Source organism: Centroberyx gerrardi, chromosome 16 (genome assembly GCF_048128805.1).
Source record: "Centroberyx gerrardi isolate f3 chromosome 16, fCenGer3.hap1.cur.20231027, whole genome shotgun sequence".
Classification (NCBI taxonomy): domain Eukaryota; kingdom Metazoa; phylum Chordata; class Actinopteri; order Beryciformes; family Berycidae; genus Centroberyx; species Centroberyx gerrardi.
Genome location: NC_136012.1, coordinates 14,384,736 through 14,404,269, shown reverse-complemented (window position 1 = coordinate 14,404,269; position 19,534 = coordinate 14,384,736). Strand labels below are relative to the sequence as shown.

At 42.1% G+C, this 19,534-nt stretch overlaps 2 protein-coding genes across 4 annotated transcripts; one reads left to right on the top strand and one right to left on the bottom strand.

Annotated features, from left to right (window-relative positions):
- The first annotated feature begins 1,214 nt into the window (after positions 1 to 1,214).
- Positions 1,215 to 10,044, top strand: rufy1 (RUN and FYVE domain containing 1). Its single transcript, XM_071916456.2, has 17 exons — positions 1,215 to 1,546; positions 2,392 to 2,571; positions 3,243 to 3,360; positions 3,455 to 3,556; positions 4,076 to 4,199; positions 4,316 to 4,377; positions 4,565 to 4,700; positions 4,867 to 4,968; positions 5,338 to 5,454; positions 6,207 to 6,374; positions 6,493 to 6,590; positions 6,690 to 6,809; positions 7,485 to 7,614; positions 8,247 to 8,341; positions 8,480 to 8,528; positions 8,633 to 8,710; positions 8,824 to 10,044. Exons 1-17 carry the CDS (start codon positions 1,216 to 1,218, stop codon positions 8,965 to 8,967), a joined length of 2,154 nt encoding a protein of 717 aa, XP_071772557.1. The 5' UTR covers position 1,215; the 3' UTR covers positions 8,968 to 10,044.
- Positions 9,792 to 18,770, bottom strand: hnrnph1 (heterogeneous nuclear ribonucleoprotein H1). 3 transcript variants are annotated; one of them, XM_071916477.2, is made up of 11 exons: positions 18,668 to 18,770; positions 16,500 to 16,596; positions 16,254 to 16,409; positions 15,983 to 16,126; positions 14,893 to 15,031; positions 13,945 to 14,123; positions 13,639 to 13,751; positions 13,329 to 13,464; positions 13,134 to 13,217; positions 11,925 to 12,017; positions 9,792 to 10,998 (listed from the first exon to the last, which is right to left on the bottom strand). In XM_071916477.2, exons 2-11 carry the CDS (start codon positions 16,579 to 16,581, stop codon positions 10,901 to 10,903), a joined length of 1,224 nt encoding a protein of 407 aa, XP_071772578.1. In that variant the 5' UTR covers positions 16,582 to 16,596; positions 18,668 to 18,770; the 3' UTR covers positions 9,792 to 10,900. The 3 variants fall into 3 exon arrangements, with proteins under 3 accessions (XP_071772578.1, XP_078145054.1, XP_078145055.1); XM_078288928.1 differs by having other exon boundaries at positions 18,576 to 18,694; XM_078288929.1 differs by having other exon boundaries at positions 10,889 to 10,998; positions 11,921 to 12,017.
- Positions 18,771 to 19,534: the final 764 nt, after the last annotated feature.

The following is a 19,534-nucleotide window of genomic DNA, read 5'->3' as shown; positions in this document are numbered from 1 at the left end:
TATATGTAGTTTATAGTTGTGCTCTGATATTTGTATAGTGTCTTTCTAAAATTTCTAAGATTATTTTCATAAGGGAAGAGCTAAGTAATAGGTTGAATTAATATACAAATTTATCAACTCCACCTTCCTCCTCAATCTTTAGGCTTCCTGCTTGATCCTGTCTTTAAAAAAAAAAACCTTGGCTCTTATTTTTAGAAGTTTTGCTCTTTTTAATAATCAGACTTCTTGCCTCATTGAAGACTTGAGTAGCTTATTTCAGGGTCAAATAAACATTTTCATAGTCACGGGAATGTTATTATTCTACTGTCTTGGCACTTTGGTGTTGGTCCTGGCTGCTGGTCTTCTTGGTGATACTGGAATTTGAGCTTATTCCTGCTGCACTTATTTCCCCTTAAATGGCTAAAATGTAAAATGTGTACACATGAATAAACCTTACATAGATTAATCTTCTTTGTAATATACCTGGGCCTACATACAAGATTATTCCCATGTCACAAACCTAGACCTGTTGTAGAATACAAAAGGGTTATGCCCTTTTTTTTAATTTTTTTTAATTGCATATAACAACCTATATGAAAGGGTAGGGCCTATATTACCCTTCCAGTTATTTAGACCTTGGCTGGGCATTCAGTGCTGTGTTAACAGCCACAACCCATTATGCAAGAGATTAATGCAAGACTAAGCCTGAGCTTAGTGGAAATAAACATAATGTCTTTTCTTTTTTGTCTGGGGTGGGGGGGTACACTGGCCCTATAAACTAGGATATCCCTTACACATGTGGAGCAAATTTAAAACAATAATAGTAAAATATTGTTATTTTACCTAATAGATAAATAAATAAATACAAATCATATTGTAAGAGGTTCGAGAGGCAAAGCCCAATATACATTGAATACACTGGCGCCATCTAGCGGTAAAAGTTTGAACCAGACGCAGTAATTCCCGACTTTAGCCTATGGATAATGACTATGGAATTATTGCCCTGTTTTCAATGCTAAAGGAGGGAATATCAAATATAAACGTAAATGTAAATCCTACATTAATGAACACCAGATTTAGACGTTTCTCCGAATCTTTGACCGTTGGGTTTGACCGTTGGGTTTGACCGTTGGGTTTGATGCGTCAGGACCATAGACTGGTCAGGGCTGATCGGCTCTCACGAGAGGCGCGATTGCTCTGGTCTGGTCACGTGACTTACTTTGGGGAGCAAAAAAGATGGCCGACGAGGCAGGGGAAACAAACACAGCTGTTGAGGATGGTGAAGCCAAACAGCCAGAAGAAGAGCCCGAAGTTTTGGGAGCTGCGACAGACGGCGAGGCCAGCAGCGGCGACGGCCAGGGACGGAAAGAGAAGCCGGTGGGAGAGAACAGCTGGTCGGCACCCATCCTGTCTCTGGCTCGCAAGGCCACGGAGACGATCAGCAGCGGGGTGAGCTACGGTGCTGCCCTCAGAAACCCCTCACCGGGATCCACGGCCAGCTCCCCGACCGAGAAGGACTCCGAAAATGACTCTAATAACAGCAGCGGCAGCTCGAAAATGCTTCCAGGTGGGCTGAGACTTTTATTTGTAACTGCTGACACCCAAACTCTCTATTCACTTTCAGTAGAAATGTTGCAGCCAAAGTCCATCAGACTACTTCCTCTCTCTATCAGTTATTGATCAGCTGTCAGGACACATATCTTCATGGATAAAAGCTGGATTTTATGGCACGGTGACCCCGTACAGCAGCACACTACGTTTTTCTCTGCGACTCTGCTGTATGGTGTGTTTGCGTGAATGTTTATCCTGCACTTTGTGGATATAAGCATTAGTAACTCTACGCTGACTGACATGGGTGTGACCGAGTTAAGTTTGCTCGAGTCCCAAGTCAGTCTCAAGTCTTGAAGCACAAGTCTCAAGTCAAGTTCCAAGTCTAAATGTAGATTACCAAGTCAAGTCTGTGTCGGTAATGTCAAGTCTAAATGTAGAAACTCAAGTCGGAACAAATCAAGAGTGTCAGTTTAAAATCTGAAAGAAAACAAAATATCTAGGAGACTAGGACTTTTCAGTGCGATATTGTTTCAAAAGTATAAAAACTTGTGCTTCATGAGTTTGATTTCTATAACCAGTTTCAACTTCAATAAATTCAATCATTCCATACAAATTAAGAAAACAGGATTCAAATTCAGTCGTCTGGTGGAACAAATCTCCTAACTTTAAACCTAAGTCATTTACACAAACACAAGATCTTCTGTTCAGACTTTAGAAACCTTTTCAAGTCATCAAAGTACAAGTCAAAGTCAAGTCCCAAGTCACCAGAACCCAAGTCAAGTCTCAAGTATTCTCTTCATGCATCAAGTCAAGTCTCAAGTAATTAAAATTATGACTTCAGTCTGACTTTCTCCTCTGCAGTTCTGCCACCCAAAGACCCCATGTTGATAGAGAGGTCCAACCTTCTCAGCATGATGAAGCTGAGCATCAAGGTGCTGATCCAGTCGTCTCTGAGTCTGGGCAGGACGCTGGACTCCGACTACCCTCCGCTGCAGCAGTTCTTTGTGGTGCTGGAGCACTGCCTCAAACACGGGCTGAAAGGTGAGACTGGCCAAATTTGCAGTTAGACTGAAAGGTGGAAAGAGTACTAGAACGTCCTACTCAAGTAGAAGTACTGTTACTTTGCTGTTATTTTACTTAAGTAGAAGTAAAAGTACAGCTGGTGTATAAATCTACTTAAGTGCAAGTAAAAAGTAGCTCATTTAAAATGTACTCAGAGTAAAAGTTACTGAGTTACTTTTTTAGAAAAGACAACTTTGTTACATGTGATCTTTTCCATGCAATTCTAAAAGGATGAGAGGACAGAGTTCAAACTAGATTCCTTTTAATTGGAAAAATTATAAATTACAAAATCAAGTGCACAAAGTAAAGCCAGATTACTCTTCTCTTCTTTGCTGACTGACAGCTCACTGTGAACGGCTTCACAATTTGCCAATTTACGATGGTCCAGTTTCTGATGCTTATGGAGAGCCACAAAATTTGCGCTCTATAAGGGATGTGATTTAAGAAGTACAATATAAGTATAGTTACTACAGTTATAAGTACAGTTACTCATTTTAAATATACTCAAAAAATTACAAGTATACAAAAAAGCTACTAAGCTACTGAGTAAATGTAATTACTTCCACCCTTGATTACCATATTATTAAAAGAGCAAGCAGAGCCAACCAGAAGCCCGTCCCCAACCCTCCTCTCTCCTTCTGCCTTTTCAGCCAAGAAGTCCTTCATTGGTCAGAATAAGTCCATATGGGGACCGCTGGAGCTGGTGGAGAAGTTGTGTCCGGAGTCCACTGATATTGCCACAAGTGCCCGAGACCTGCCCGGCCTTAAGTAAGCTCTCGCACACCATTCTCCATTAAACCTGCAATGTAAGATAGACCTGCCTCCGTCTGACTCTGTAGTTTGTACCGTCGCTCTCTTTCAGGACGGGTTTGGGACGAGCGAGGGCCTGGCTGCATTTAGCTCTCATGCAGAAGAAAGTAGCCGACTACATGAAAGCCCTGCTGGACCGCAAGGATCTCCTGGGGTGAGTTACTACGGGCTTAAAGTCAAAGTCAAACCACATTTTGAGAGGATCTTGCTTGCTTAATGTGATGTATTTCCTGCTGGGGCGGGTCAAAACGCGGGAAAGGATCATTCAAAAGTGTAAACCAATGGGAGATCAGTTATGGAGAGAAAGCCAGTTTTATTTGATGGGAAGGGCGGAGGGGTGGGACTGTTCAAAAATCCGTGATGGTTTTATTGGTTGGAATTTTTATATACACAGTGAAGTCACCACTAAAGGTTTTCTGTTTTCCAGTAAGTAAAATTAATGAGATTTTGATGTAAAAACACAAGAAAATATTTTGTTTTTTAAAATTCTTTAGCATAAATTGTCAAATGGTATGATAGTTTGAATGAGCTTAAAAGAAAAAAAAAAATTCATTTCAATGTGACTTTAATACAAGGCATAATACGACTATGTTATACATTCCCATTTCCAATTCACAAGCTTACATACACTTTATAATCTTTTAATTTCTTCTTTCTCTCCGCCTCCGCCCAGTGAGTTCTATGACCCTGGAGCGCTGATGATGGAGGAGGAGGGGACGGTGATAGTGGGGATGCTGGTGGGCCTCAACGTCATTGATGCAAACCTCTGTATTAAAGGGGAGGACCTGGACTCCCAGGTGAGCGGTGGATAGACACACGAGTCCTATAATTCCCACCAGTCACACCTCATCTTCCCTCTGAGGAACGGGTCAGTCAGGATACAGAGTGCTAAGTTCTTGTCTTTCCTGTTCAGGTGGCGGTCATTGACTTCTCCCTTTACCTGAAAGACCCGGCCAACAGTGAGACTCCGAAAGAGTGAGTGTCTGCAATTCACATGGATTCTGCAGTTCACCTAAACTGCTTTTCATTAAACATTCAATTTGGTTTAAACCACTCTACATTCTTCCATGATAATAATTAAAATCCAAACAATAGACCTGATGCACATTCCTTTTCTTCTTTCCTTCTTATTTTTAACAACTGACTCCTTTTTTTCTCTTAGTGACTCTAAGATGACAGCCATATTGGATCAGAAGCACTACATTGAGGAGTTGAATCGTCACCTAAGTGGCACCGTCACTGACCTGCAGGCTAAGATGGACTCTCTAGAGAAGACCAACAGCAAACTTGTAGAGGAGGTCAGAAGAACTGTGTTTGTGCACTCGTGTGTAAAAATGTCTTGCTTTGCTCGAACCAATAATGTAAAATCAATCAAGCCCTCTGTGATTGATTGACATGAAGGTAGTGTCTGTGTGTATTAGGCGTATCTTACCTGATTGACCAGTGTGTGTTGCTTTTCCTCAGCTGACGGCAGCGACAGACAGAATCAACTCTCTGCGGGAGGAACAGGAACAGCTGAAAAAGGAGAACGAGTCTATCTTGCAGTCCAGCCAGAAGAAGGAAGAGGTCAGAAGACCAATGTACAGATGGAGACACATTCACTTTGTTGTCTGACTAAATCACCCTAAAGGCCCATACGATAACTATAAGCTATAATGATACATTGTTGCTCAAGCATTCACACTACAAATATATCACTGTAGTGAGCTGCCAAGTTCTCCTGCCTCCTTCTTTCTTACAACTTTGCTTTGATTGTGAGAAAATGTTTCGTCATTGTCTCATCCAAAAAAAAAGCTCTGAGATCGAAAAAATTATAATTATAGTTATCATTTTGGATGCTTTTTTAATTGTTATTTTAGTGGGAACACAGACGCTCTATTCCTTAAATCTAAAGTGAAATGAATCCACATACTGTTGGGTGTGTTTGCATTCCAGGCAACTCTGCAGGACAACCAGGTGGAGCTGGAGACGTACAAACAGACACGGCAGGGCCTGGATGAGATGTACAACGTGGTGTGGAAGCAGTACAAAGAGGAGAAGCGCATTCGCCAGGTCAGATAGGAAAAAAATCTGTCATATATATATATATATATATATAAGATAACATGATATGTTAATTATCGCCATGGGGAAACTGGGATGTTGCAGCAGCATCAGGGTACAGCACAAGAAAAAGAATATAAGAATAGAGCAAATGGGAGGTATTTAAACATAAGACAACTGACGATTTCAACACTACAAGGTGTTAAGCAGAAATGTATGAATCAAAGTGAGAGAAAAAACAAACTGCAGCATCATGAGGGTGTGAAAAATAACAGCAGTAGAACATACTGAGGCAAAAAAAGAATGAAAAATATGTACAGTACGAAAATATACCAAGGATGGGAAATGTATGCAAGTGAAAAATTACCAAGATATGTGCAACATATAACACATTAGAAGGACATTAGAATATGCAGAAAACAGTGTGAATTTACAGCAAATATAGAGAATTTGCGTAATGTTCATATTAATGGGTCTACACATTCACAGCTCTAGGTGTGCAGAGTGACATGCATTCTAAAAAAAGCAACCTTATCAAATATATTAAATTTACAGATGTGAATAACATATGTACAGAAGATGCAGATTTTGATGTGTGCACACTAGCTGTTCAGTTGATCGAGACCCGAGATGGATGTACCGTACGTGCTGAAAAAGCGACAACGTGCCACAAAGACCCTCTGTCTAGTGGTCAGTGTAACGGATCGACTCTAGAGCTGAATTTGACCGGTGCCTTTGTGTGTGTGTGTGCACGGTGTTAGGAGCTGGAGCGCGAGCTGGAGCTGCAGGTGGGGCTGAAGCAGGAGATGGAGGTGGCTATGAGACTGCTGGAGAAGGACACCCACGAGAAGCAGGACACACTGGCGGCCCTGCGGCTACAGCTGGACCAAGTCAAGACCCTTAACCTGCAGATGTTCCACAAAGCCCAGGTATACACACACACACATACATACATACTCTTGTTTCTTTCTCATTCTCTCTCCCATGCGCGCTCAGGCAGACACACACACACACACACACACACACTCAACACGTGTGTCTCTTAAGGACTCGGAGCGAGAAGCAGAGAAAAGGCAGGCGGAGGCTGTGCAGCTCGAGCAGAAGATGAGCGAAATGGAGAAAGTCATGGCGGAGATGGAGCAGAGGTATGTACTGTACTGTATGTGTGTGCATCTGTGGGGATCTATGTGTTAAAAAATGATGTTCTTCAAAATAAAAGTTCTTGGTCCTTCTTTCTGTCGTAGGATACAGAACTCGGAGCAGGACCGCAGACAGAGTGACCAGTCAGACAAAGACATGAGGTTCGAGCTGGAGGGCAAAGTGGACGCTCTGCAGAAACAACTGTCTGACCTGGACACACTGAGGTGAAGACGCACACAGTTCATAATAATGATGAACTTTATTTGTGTAGCACTTGTCTAAGAACAGAGTTTACAAAGTCCTTTATATAAAAGAAGCTAAGAAACAGAAGGACTGGAGCAAAAGGTGTAAGAATAAATAACCCAAGGGTCAGAAAAAAATGATAAAAAGAAAAAGATACAAGGAATAAAAAGCATAAAAGACAAATTTAGATGAAAGCCAGTCTATAAAAGTGAGTCCTAAGAAGAGATTTAAAGGATGATACTGATTTGGCTAACCTGAGTTCGTCAGGCAGGTCGTTCCACAACCTAGTGGCTCAGCTTTAGTCTTAAGTCTAAACTGAGGAACAGTCGATTTCTCGTGCTGGAGGATCTCGGGTCACGCTCAGGTTCATAAGAGGTTAAAAGGTCAGCAATATATCTAGAGGCCAGGCCATTTTGAGCTCTTAAAGTGATCAGTAAAATCTTAAAATCAATTCTGACTGGCAGTTATTTTAGTCTGCACCATCTCAGCTGTAGATAATTGTTTCCTATTCAGTGGTCTTGGTAGGGGAAAGGAATTTGCCATCAAGGTCCATTGTTTACCTCCCTTTAAAAATGAAGCCTTACATACGTACAAAGACTCACACATACAGGCTCAAATTAAGACAAGCAGTCACCATCTCTCTCCTCTGTGCCCAGGCTGGGTCTGGAGAGTGAGCTGCGCGCTGAGAAGGAACAGAGACAGAGCATGCAGAAAGCGCTCCAGAGGGAACAGGACAACAGCATCGAGCTCCGCACACAGCTGCAACAGCTCCAGGGGCTGAACGTGGTCGGTATCACACACACACACACACACACACACACACACACACACACACACACATACACACACACACACCAGGGTCGGGGTCAATCCGCTTTCACTTCAGATAACTCAGGAAGTGGATGATTTTTCATTGGAAATGTTAAAAAATGTGAAACCTTTTGCCACTAGGAGGTTCTTTATAGCTGATCTGTATAGAAAATTCCCCATACAAAATTCTTCATCATTATGCGCATTGCAGTTTTAATTTACAAAAATGAATTGAGTGACTTTAGAATGAATTGATACCTACCTGACAGACACAAACTACTCTTATAAAAGGCATTGTAGTGTTTTTCTCGTAGCTATGGGGGTAATTTTGATTCTGAGGTTTGCTCTTGAGCCCATTCCAGCATCAGTTTCAGTAGATCTTGCATTTCTGGTTCCTGTTTGAATACTTATAACATGATATATGGACAATCGTGCTGTAATTCCAATTTTTTGAGGGGGTAAGGCAGTCTCAGAAATAAGACCAGATGATATGTTTTCCTAGCTGTGGGGTTCCACTGCAGCTAAATGAATGTAGATGAAACACTATAGAATCTGTGCAGGTGTATGATCAACATGCTTTTTTTTCCTCCTGTGTGTTGGTGGTGTAGGAGCTGCAGGATCTGAAGCAGGAGAAGCAGCAGCTGCAGCAGATGTGCGAGCAGCAGGAAACGGCTCTACAGGAGATGGGCCTGCATCTCAGCCAGTCAGTACCTCTGATCTTCACCCTTGCTATTTCTCTCTCTCTCTCTCTCTGTCTCTTTGCTCCTTTGGCCATCTTTTTTTACATTTCGTCAATACCAGTCTGTCTTATGTTTTTGTGTTGCATCCGTCTCTATCAAAGGTCTAAACTCAAGATGGAGGACTTCAAGGAGGTCAATAAAGCCCTGAAGGTAAACTTTAAAGGCATTTCGGATGTTTACGTTTGATACTAGAATATCTGCAAAACATCCCGTCTCTATATAGGCTTATCTTGTTCGCCTGTTGCTCCCATCAGGGTCACGCCTGGCTGAAAGATGATGAGGCCACTAACTGCAAGCAATGCCAAAAGGAGTTCTCCATCTCTCGCAGAAAGGTTAAACTTCTTTTTCCATCGTATTTTTACGCAACTATTTTATTTCTGAGTTTCTGTAATATATGTCTTCACAGTCTTTTCATTGTAAGCTCTGTATGTGTGTGTGTTTGCAGCACCACTGTAGAAACTGTGGAGACATCTACTGCAACAACTGCTCCGGTAACGAGCTGGCGCTGCCCTCCTACCCTCGGCCCGTTCGGGTGTGCGACGTCTGCCACTCGCTCCTGCTGCAGAGAAGCTCGTCCACAGCCTCCTGACACAACACACACACACAAGCTCTCGTGCTTTCATACATTCGCTTTCTAACACTGCACATACTCACCCTCACTCCGATTTCAACTACTTATACTCTTTGTTTAAAAGAAAAACAGTCATCAAATCTTAGCAGGGAAAGTGATTTGGTGTGTTCCATTTCCACTCTTACCTGAAATTCAGGAACAATAGGTTGTCTGTACATTAATGAATAATAAGGGGCCACATTTTTATGATTCTTACCACTAATGGGATGAGCTAATATTGTTTCTGTAGACGATATGTTGGAAAGACTTGCTTAGAAGATGAAATGGTGCACGATATTCATATGATCAATGTTTCATCATAGTTACATGGAGCAGTATTGGAGCAAGTTGACACTCCCTACATAAAGTACATAGTTTTTTTTAATGAAAACCTTGGATTCAAGTTATGTTGAGTTCCTTTTATGGTCTCTGTAGGTTGATTAGTGTTTTGTCTATGGAGAGAACATGTAACATCGACTTTCATATTGTTCAGCTTGTCCACAATTTTTAATTGGGCCCCTACTCAGTGAATCAGCAAGACGAGTCTATGGATGTTGCCCCATTACCCAGATACATACTTGCAAAAGCATTAAAACATGAAAAATTGTAAATGACTGTAGAATGTTGACATGAATCAAAAACCTATTTTAGAATGTATAACAATGGAGTTTTGTGGCTCGTCAAGTGCTACAAAGCCATTTTCTTAAGTAATTTGGGCATGTTTTGACCAAATGTTTTCTATCTAGACATTTGATAAAGAGATATTGAATTCAATAAAGCCTCCTGTTCTTTTCAATGCTTAATTCAATTAGATATTCCAGACTAGTTTATTCACTTTGTGCACAGGAAATACAAAGAATAGCATTTGAAGCAGTAGAAACCTTCATGTTGGCAAGATTTGAAATTTGCTTGCCCTTGATGTAGCCCTCGAGAAAAAACTGCCCTATCCACGATCACACCTTGAAAAAATAAAATAAAAACATGCTCTGACCATGTGAAGTCTCAAATTCAGATTAACATTTCAACTGTAAAAAAAAACAAAAAAAACAGACTAAACATTATGTAGGTATAAGATGAAACAGGGAATAAACATCAACGGATTCCAGACATATTTACAAACAGATTTTTTGTTTGTTCATGCACTCAAACATTTACTCTAATGGAAAAGCTATTAACACAAGATGAGTTATTAAGGGACTGCCAGGCGTTTGTAGAACGATAACACAAAAACAGCACACTTCCCGGTAGGGCTGAACAATTAATAAAAATTTTATCCAAATCGCAATATGGCCTACTGCAATTTTACAATCGCAGGAGGCGCAATATTTATTAAAGGCTAAATGTGTGTCAAAATACCATTTTAAATTAAATATTGTCGTGCTGCAGAGATGTCCTGGCCTACACATCATATTCTACAGACTTAAGAAAATATCTTTGTTTGGTACAGATCCCCGCAAAAATCACACCATAATCATTTTAATGTTTTTCAATGAAAATGAGAATAATGATGTAAAAATGACCATTCCCTCTAATATCGCAAATCATATCACAATTGCAATATTAGTCAAAATAATCGCAATTAGATATTTTTTCAAAATTGTTCAGCCCTACTTCCCGGTAATGAAAATTTAAAGCACAAACTGTTTCTGTGATCTGTCAAATCTGTGAGGAGGAATGAGGAAGACAAACAGCGCTTTTTTCTGACATACTTCTTGTGGTACCAGATGCTCTCATTTCTCCATAAAGATCATCCACTTTAAAAAAAAAAAAATCCAAACCCTTCCCCTCTTCTTTTTCAAAAACAACCTCACCCAACCCTGCCTATGTTTACTAGGTGAGATGTACATTTCCAGTCCGGTCAGCAAAATGCTGAGTTTAAAAAAAACACACATCAACTGAGTAAGAAAAAAAACTACATTCCCCATCCTCCACCCAGTCCATTCATGGAGCCTCTGCTTCCTCCTCCACCGCCGCCGCCGTAGTAACTGCTGCCCATTCCGCCCTGGTTACCTAACAAGAGAGAGAGAATACACACTATAGGACCGAGGAGTTCACCAAGGAGTCATATGCAGAAAGTAGACATTGCACGAATGTCCTTTCAACAAGACAAAAAACCTGCCCGAGTTTTGTTTTACGAGGAGAGATCCCGTTCTTGTATAGGACATAGATGTGTTGTGTTGCATGTTAATACTGCGGTACATGAATGAACTGCCTTCGGGGAGACATGGGTAATTTATGGTTCAATGTCAAAATGTCGCCGTAGGTGTCAGTGGTGTAGGTGTAGGGCGCAAGAACTGTGATTGGTCCGCTTGGTATTCCCTCCCATGTGTTTCTGATTGATTTCCATGTGAAGACAACATGGAGCAGGTCAAAGAGAGACCAACTTCTACAATATAATCTTCTCCTTTTCAATAATGATAGACAAATTAGCTCTTCTTACTCATCTAACAAAGCCATTTCCAGTTCCAAATACCTTTCCGCCGACATTGTTACCATTCCGTTTCAGAGAATGAACAGGTTTACGTTTTTCTTCTAGACAGAATTCAACAAAGCATGACACTGCCATCTAGCGCAGGGTTCTCCAATTTCTGTCCTCCAGGGCCGATGTCCTGCAGACTTTTGGTCCTACATGGTGGTTAGTCACACCTGTGGTCTGTGTCTACCTGAGACCAGGTGTGCCTCATTAACTGCCAGGGAGGAACAAAGACCTGCCAGACACCAGCCCAGGAGGACCACAACTGAAGAAGCCTGATCTAGTGTTTTGGCGGTCCGTGCGCAGAACCACCAACAGAGAACTATAAATGCTCGCACTGCCATAGACACCGCAAGCAAGCTACGGCGACACTTGAAGTCGAAACTACAGCCTAGCCAGAAAGGTTGTTAAGTGTGGGTGGTTGTAGGACCCAGAGCCCCTGTGTAGCGGAGCTGACACTCACTATAGTCACTGTAGCCTCCCATACTGCCTTGGCTGCTGTATCCGCCGGAGTAACCGGAGCTCAGCTGGCCACCGCTGTAGGAGGACTGGTTGCCTGTAGAGAGGAAAAGACCGCCATTAGCATATACAAATAACTGGTAGGGCTGCAACTAATGATCATTTCATTAATGATTAATCTACCGATTATTTTTTCAATTGATCGATGAATCATTTAGTCTATAAAATGTCAAATCAGTGACAAATGGTCATCACAAGTTACCAGAGCCCAGTGATGTCTTATAATTTCTTACCAAGTCTGGCCAGCAACCAAAAAAACCCCCAAACTATTAATTTTATAATGATATACCGTAAATCCTAAATAGTGGCCTGTAGTCAATTAAAAGCCGGGTCTCCGATAATGGCCGGGGCCGTGGTCGACACAAACAAATAAAGGCCCGCCTCAAATACAGGCCGGGGGAAAAAACAAAGGAAACAAGACTAGGTCAAAACCTAGTATATGGCTGGACCGTGTCCGTCTCCTCTCTCCGCCGCTGCCTCTCCACCGCGCTCCTGGTCGGTGGTCCCGGTGATCCGGCCGAAATCTCGGCCGGATCACCGGGACCACGTTGGCGCCCAGGTTCACTTAGCTTCAGCTTACATGCAAACAACGGTGGATACCGGTAAACTCCTGGTGCCTGTTTGTAACTGTAGTTTGTAGTAACGTACAAGTGCCACAAGATGGCTCGGCCGGCGGAAGTCTCTGGAGCATGCCGTCGTCGATTACCGTAATTATCGTAATGCATTGCAGTAACAAAAAAATGTCTACCTAACGTACCCCAACAGAAGCAGATCAGAAAACAAGGAGGCTTCGTACTAAAATATGAGCAAATATACTACTACGGAATTAGAAATAAAGGCCTGTCTCTAATATAAGCCTGCTTCCAATAAAGGCCTGGTACCCTCTGCAGTTGAGGTAAATAAAGGCCCGGGCCAATATTAGAGGATTTACGGTATGTAAAAAGCAAGCAAATGTTATGTTATTTGAAGCTGTAACCAGCAAATGTTCGTTCATTTTTACTTGATTAATTTTCTAGCAATCGACTAATCGATTTATTACTATCTTAGATAATAGTGGGCCACATTTGTTGGTTCCAAGGGGGACAATATAAGAAATGTGTAAGCATTTTTGTCCAAACACAGAGGACATTGGGACCCCTATTGCTATACTCACCCATGCCGCCCATCATCTGATTGCCGTAGGCGCCATTACTGCCTCCTGCTGTTGAGTTCAGGAACAGCTCCACATAGCGGTGCTCTGAGGGGCAGAGAGAGACCGTGAACATCATCATAAACATCTGTATGTGGATGTAAGGGGGAATGGGGGGTGATACAGGGGATTATTTCAGGGTGCTATAGTCAAACTTACGCATGTTGGCTTTGTCCTTGGACATGGCTGCCACAGCATCCTCATGCGTGGCAAACTCTACATCTGCCTCCCCGGTCACCCTGCCATCTGGGCCGATCTCAATGTGGACCCGCACTGGATTCAATGGAGAAAAGAACTGAGAGAAATGGAGAAAAGAGAAGACAACGTTAACCAGTGCTATACTCACGCGCACACACAGCCTAAACACTAAAGATATGCACACAGAGTGAATCAGGTTTCAACGATCGAGTGCCTTTGCAGATGTTCAGCTAAAGAAGGTGGGGGACGCTTCTCTCTCTCCTCGACTTACATTGTAGATGTCTGTCTCTGTGGCTCTGTATGGGAGGCCCCTCATATGAACACAGTGGCCTGTTGTGCTCTGGAAGGAAGAGCCACCGTCGCCATAGCGCCCATCCGATACACCTGCATATAGATAATCAAGATTAACACAAGGTTTTATTAAGACTTTACGTCTTAATCTTATCAAATCTGTTGCGTACTGTTAGCATGGAGGGACAGTGATTATATGAAATAAGCATAAATGCAGTAGTTTCTATACCTAATTTTGACTCAGTTCCAAACCCATACAACTCTCCAGTCAGCTATCCACACCCACCTCCTCCATAGCCTCCACGGCGCATCCTGTCATAGGATCCCCCTCGGCCCATCATGTTGTAGCCGCGACCACCCGAGGGTCGGTCATAGGGGCCGGGTCTCTGCATGCCCATGGGCTTCCTCTGGGGTTCGTAGTGGGTCCGCACCTCAGCGCGGCTACTCTTGAAGATCTCAATGTACCTAAGAGCATACAGATATCACAGTGAAGACTCTGGAAATGGACCGGGTGAGACTGCATTTGCTCAATACTGATGAAATTGGGCTATTCAGATGCTGTCATGGTGTGGTCCATAGGTAGTAATGTCTTTGGATAATGCTGACGCTTAACAGAGTAGATAAAAAGAATAATTCTGTAACACTGAGGGGAAAAAAAGGATCCAAATTGATAAGGGTCTTAATGACTTTTGCACTTTTCTTATGGTTACCTGAAGTGATTTACAGATCTGATTTAACATACTGTAATAGAGCGTCCTGTGTCCTTGCCATGACAGCCATTGTCCTGGTTCTAGAGGGGCAGAGAGGGCTCCTGCCCTTCTGCAACCCACTCTAAGCATTACCTGTGACAGTGGGCTCCAGATCCTTGTGTACAGCGGCCCTCTGATTTTACCACCTGGGAGATTTCTTACCATTTATCAACCTGGACTGATGTTTAGTGCTGAGGCACCATTTGTTCTCAAAATAAATACCATGTTCTCTAAATCAAGATTTGCCTCAAGTATTGAAACAGAATGGTGCCAAAGCACTAATCTTCCCATTGAACATTGTGAATGTGTGGTATAGTTTGATCTAATATGGCAGTAAGACTATGTGTTTGTTTACTGTATTAAATATTACAAATGTGTTTGAATTAGCCAATATCAATAGTGTCAGTTTTGCATTTGGTTCAGATGTTGAAGGTGCACACCATAAGAAAAGCAACTTATCCAGCCAACCAACCAACCATCCCCACCTGTGCCCTATTCTTTCCTTGTGTTTCTTTAGAGCCTTTTCAGCTATATCCTGTGAAGCAAACTGCACGAAGGCCTCCCCCGTACTCCTCCCCTGGATGTCCACCGGCAATGTTATCCCATTTGGCACGATTTCCAACCCTTCAACCCAAGGACAGATAACCCCAGCAGGGGACATATTAAATCACATGCCCAATCACAGAGAGATAACTTTCTCTAAAGAGAGAGAGAGAAAACTTATGGAAAACTCTATACATCATCACACATACCAGTTGAGTTTTTACCAGTGACTGGCCATTTAGACTACTTACTTTTACTGTGTTTGGGGAAAAAAAGAGGGATGAGAGGATAGAGGAAGAATATATGGAAAAGGTCACTGTGTGGGACATCAGGCTAGCATTGGTGTGTAGATGAACAGAGGAGAAGATCCTGGTGAGTGACATGAGTTAACTTTACTGTCTTCGCCCATTCTGTACTGGTCTAAAGACTGACATGTTTGTGAAGAAATTTTATTTTTTTCAAACAAAAGAAAAACACAAGGGTGTGCGCAGATAGGGGGAAGGAAAAAATAATGATAAAGTCTGTCAGATCACTGATGAGTGGGCCCCATTCCATCATGAGAAAATTAACTCGGGCATAGACAACATAAAAAAAGTAGCTATACTGTATTACAATATTCTCTGAGTATCAGATCCAATTTGTTATAGGAAAAAAGTGATGAATGTGGGCTAAAGATGGTTATGATGGGGCAAGGATGGGAAAGGGAGTTTGAAAAATAAGTTCCTGCCCTTGAACAAAAACACAAGCAGTCTTTGAATAATTTCTCCATTTAAGATGTACAGTAACTGGCTTCCTTTTCAAGTGTCCTTTCCTGACTGTCACTAATTCAAAATATAATTAATTCCTTTTTTATTAAATTATACATGATATGCAGATAATATCCTTTTTCCAGTGTTCGATAGTCTTTATTACTTAATTACTCAGTGTCCAAAAGAGAAAGGAAACAAGAAAAGGAAGAGAGAAAAAATCTTTAGCACTAATATGACCTTAAGGAAGCTCTACAGTCAACCAATGAGCATGACTTATTCTTACCTGAGAAGAACTGTACTATCTCCTCCTTGCTGCAGCCAAAGGGAAGGCCTCGGAGCCGGACCAGCCCATCTCCTGCCGTTTCTGGACAGTTTGGACCAGTGTGCTTCATGACCCAGTCCATCTCAACGTTGTTGGATTTGAAAACTAAATCACAGGACACAAAAACACATAAATCACTTACCACGGCTACGATTCAAGAAAATGACAATACTCCTAGTCTATCACAACGAAGGAGCCATAATGCAGAGTCAAAGTTAGTAGTTATACACACCCTCTACGTATCTGTGACCCATGGTTTCTCTGTCCTTCTTCACAGCGATCTTCAGGTCGTCCTCCGTCTCCAACTCGACAAACGCCTCTCCACTGGGACGTCCCTCTCGTGTGTAGGTAAAGTGGATGCTGGTTCCATTGCTGGCAATTTTGCAATCTGTATTTGAAAAGGTGATTTTTATTTTCAGTTTCAATCAAATTTGAATGCTTCGGTGTTGCAATATTGTAAAATAAATAAATTGCACACCAGAGAAGAACCTCTGTACTTCATCCACTGAGCAGGACCAAGGGAGACCCCTGATGCGTACGACGTATCCCTCATCAGCCATGTTTGGTCACGATCCCTTGGAGAAAAAGAATACCAAACCATGATTTACTTTGTAATTAAAGTACAGCAAATTAGCCTACACTGCTACTCCTTAGACGATGCCTATGATTCCCCAGAGACTACAAGTGCCAGTGAATTGGACGTCCGGGCCTAACCTAACCCGAATGGCCTCAAGATGTCACTGTCACTCATTTGCATTCATTTACTTCTCGAGTCTGAACGAACACTAGATTAGCTGATTTTATTGATTAGTTCCCCCTCTCTGGCTGAAGGTAGACCAGTTCAGTGAAATCGGCTGATGGTGTTTGGTTGGAATGCATTCTCTCAGCATTATCGTCTTGTACATTTGAGTTTGCAAGTTTGGTCCACAGAGCAGTCTGTGCATGCTAGAGTCAGCAGGGACTCCCTATTTCCCCAGTTTCACCCCGGTGCGGTGCCTTATGCCTATGCCATTTTATTTGAAACTACATTAAAAACTTACTACGTATTTAAGTCTTTGATTTGAAAGGTCAAGCCAAACCTAGCAATTTAATGTGGCTTGTTTTGTTTATGAATTAGGAGCCACTTCTCAATTTGGTATTCATCTAATCCACCAAGCAGCTCTTATTTCAACTTTTATGAGTCGTTCTCTCGCTCGCTACCCGCTACCCCTCCATGGTGCCTTTTAGCTGGAAGAAGATTATAGGAATAACAGTCAAACCCATTCCCACAGTTTTTTGGAACAAGTGCTGCTTTGTGGACTACATGTATGCCGAACTGTACAGTGGCTTCTAAAAATTTGCTGATAAGCAAGGTACAGAACGACCAGCGCCATATTTTTAAATGGAGTTTAGTGTGACGTTCTCTCCATATTGGAGATAAGTTGAGTGTAGCACAATTGCATTTTTTGCAAAAAAATATTTTTTACATTGAAAACTACATCGCTATGTAAATATAGAATTGAATATGCATGCTCTTGCCGTGTCTTACCGTGTCTTTGTAGAGCATGCTGAAGCAGCATGCTCTACAAAGACACGAGATGACACGAGAGATGGACTTGGTATTCCCAGTCATTATAGTCACGGATAGCCCCCCAACTCGCTATCTGTCCAACAGTACCCTTGCAGTCAAGTGTTTGGAGCGCCCTCTAATGGGCAGACAGACCAGTATTGCATGGAAGTCAATGAGGCTAACATGGTCTATTGTATCATTACAGGGTTGTTAACCTGGAAATCGTCTTAAGTGGCAACATCACTTCAGAGTCAATGTATATAAAAACATAACTGGCCAGATGACTTATTGCTTTTCGAGTTGCATGTCTGTATAACCCATAAATAGTGTGTGATACTTCGTTTCTTCGATGTTCTGAGTTGGTTTGGACAACGACTCGAACTTTTAAGTGCATTTATCCACATACTTTCTATGTAACGTTAGAAACGAAAAAAATGTTTCACACCCCGTTTTGATCGGCCTCTTCTTCCCACAAGACTTCCTAGATTTTACGTTAGTCGCGTTTTGATTCTAGATCCAAGACAATGCTAAATAATTGCACCGTATTGGGGCCGCTTGCTCATGCCAACACAAATTCCATAACTTCAGTGGACAAGGGCTTCCCGGCGTCTTGAAAAAATGGTAACATACAAACTTTCGTTGTTAAAACAATTTATCATCACCCGATGCCCACCCCACCCCCCAAGTCTAGGCCGGATAGCCACCGCTCTAACAAAACGCGCGCGCCCAGAGTCGTACCTAGCTACATAGAAGCTATATTTTACTCAATATTTTAGACTTTGAAACGTTTTGAGCGGTATTTTGGAGTTCGAGGCCACATTAGACATTAGTAAAGAAAATATATATTTTTTTGCCTTTAAGCGTGCCCCGCCACACGCACGCTACCGCGCCCAGGCACAAGAACAAAAGCGGCCTTCAGCCTGCGCCATGTTATTAGCGTTAGCTTACTAGCTAGCATTTGCTAACTAACGTTAGTAAGATGGAGTCGAAAACTGGCATACATACCTGTAGCGAGCTAGAGACGTTAAAATATACAACAAAATTAGAGCTATGTTCTTATTCAAAAGTTCAACGGCAAATACGTGAATAAAATTTACCTGATAATTACAAACGTAGACGTAACACGTTCTTGTATGGCCAGACTTGCGTGGTGCTGCTGAAATCTTGCGCAGGGTTGCCAAATAACTGTGAGACCATCCCCCTTTCCAGAAATACAAGAAGAGGCGCTTAGTTTACGCTTCTGTTCCAACGTGCTACACAAACACATTAGCCAGCAAGACCAATCATGATAAACACACGGATAATCCTCATTCACATTTCCGTTTATTTTGAAATGAATCGAAATAAAAGAAAATACAGTTTTGCTAACTCTCCTGAAATATCTGAAACTCGCCAGTAACGGAGGTTTTATTACAAACCTGGCAATCCGGTCTGCAGAACCAAGCGCCTCCAACCGGTCTTCGTCCACGCCCCAAAATGATGACGTTGGCTGCCCTGGGCCCTGGGCCCTGGGCCCTGGCCTGGTGGCCTTTCCTGTGCTTTACCTTAGGCCTACAAATCCCCATTAACAGTGCCTAATGAGATAATTAGATAGACCTACAATTCAACTACTTCTACACTGTGGACATATTTAAAAAAGGTTCTAACATGCATAGGCCACTTTTCACAACAGATTGAAACGGGTCTCAGGCACATCAAAGTCAACTCAAAATGTTACAATATATCATCAAAAGCACTATTTGAAACTAGAGCCCATTTGACAAGTCAACTCAGTTAGCAACAAGATATGACAAATATTTGGGTTTGAGGGATAATGAGTGAAAATTATGAGCACTCCAGTGGATATGGTTCTATTTGGATCTGTTGTGGAAACCAAACCAGGATCTAAGACCTGGGCTGCTGGTGGTGGCAGCAGTGTTAAGGATAGAAAGGCTGGCTGTGACAGGAAGATTGACAATTTGAAA

Bases quoted from the DNA above. Each gene is read 5' to 3' on its own strand.
- hnrnph1 (XM_071916477.2), bottom strand. From the start codon at position 16,581: ATGGCTGATGAGGGATACGTCGTACGCATCAGGGGTCTCCCTTGGTCC. The intron at 13,752-13,944 runs GTGGGTGTGGAT...ATCTATATGCAG, and splicing joins CCGTGGAGGCTATGGAGGAG to GTGTATCGGATGGGCGCTAT. The intron at 13,465-13,638 runs GTAAGTCGAGGA...CATTTCTCTCAG, and splicing joins CAGAGACAGACATCTACAAT to TTCTTTTCTCCATTGAATCC.
- rufy1 (XM_071916456.2), top strand. From the start codon at position 1,216: ATGGCCGACGAGGCAGGGGAAACAAACACAGCTGTTGAGGATGGTGAA. The intron at 3,557-4,075 runs GTGAGTTACTAC...GCCTCCGCCCAG, and splicing joins GACCGCAAGGATCTCCTGGG to TGAGTTCTATGACCCTGGAG. The intron at 6,591-6,689 runs GTATGTACTGTA...TTTCTGTCGTAG, and splicing joins ATGGCGGAGATGGAGCAGAG to GATACAGAACTCGGAGCAGG.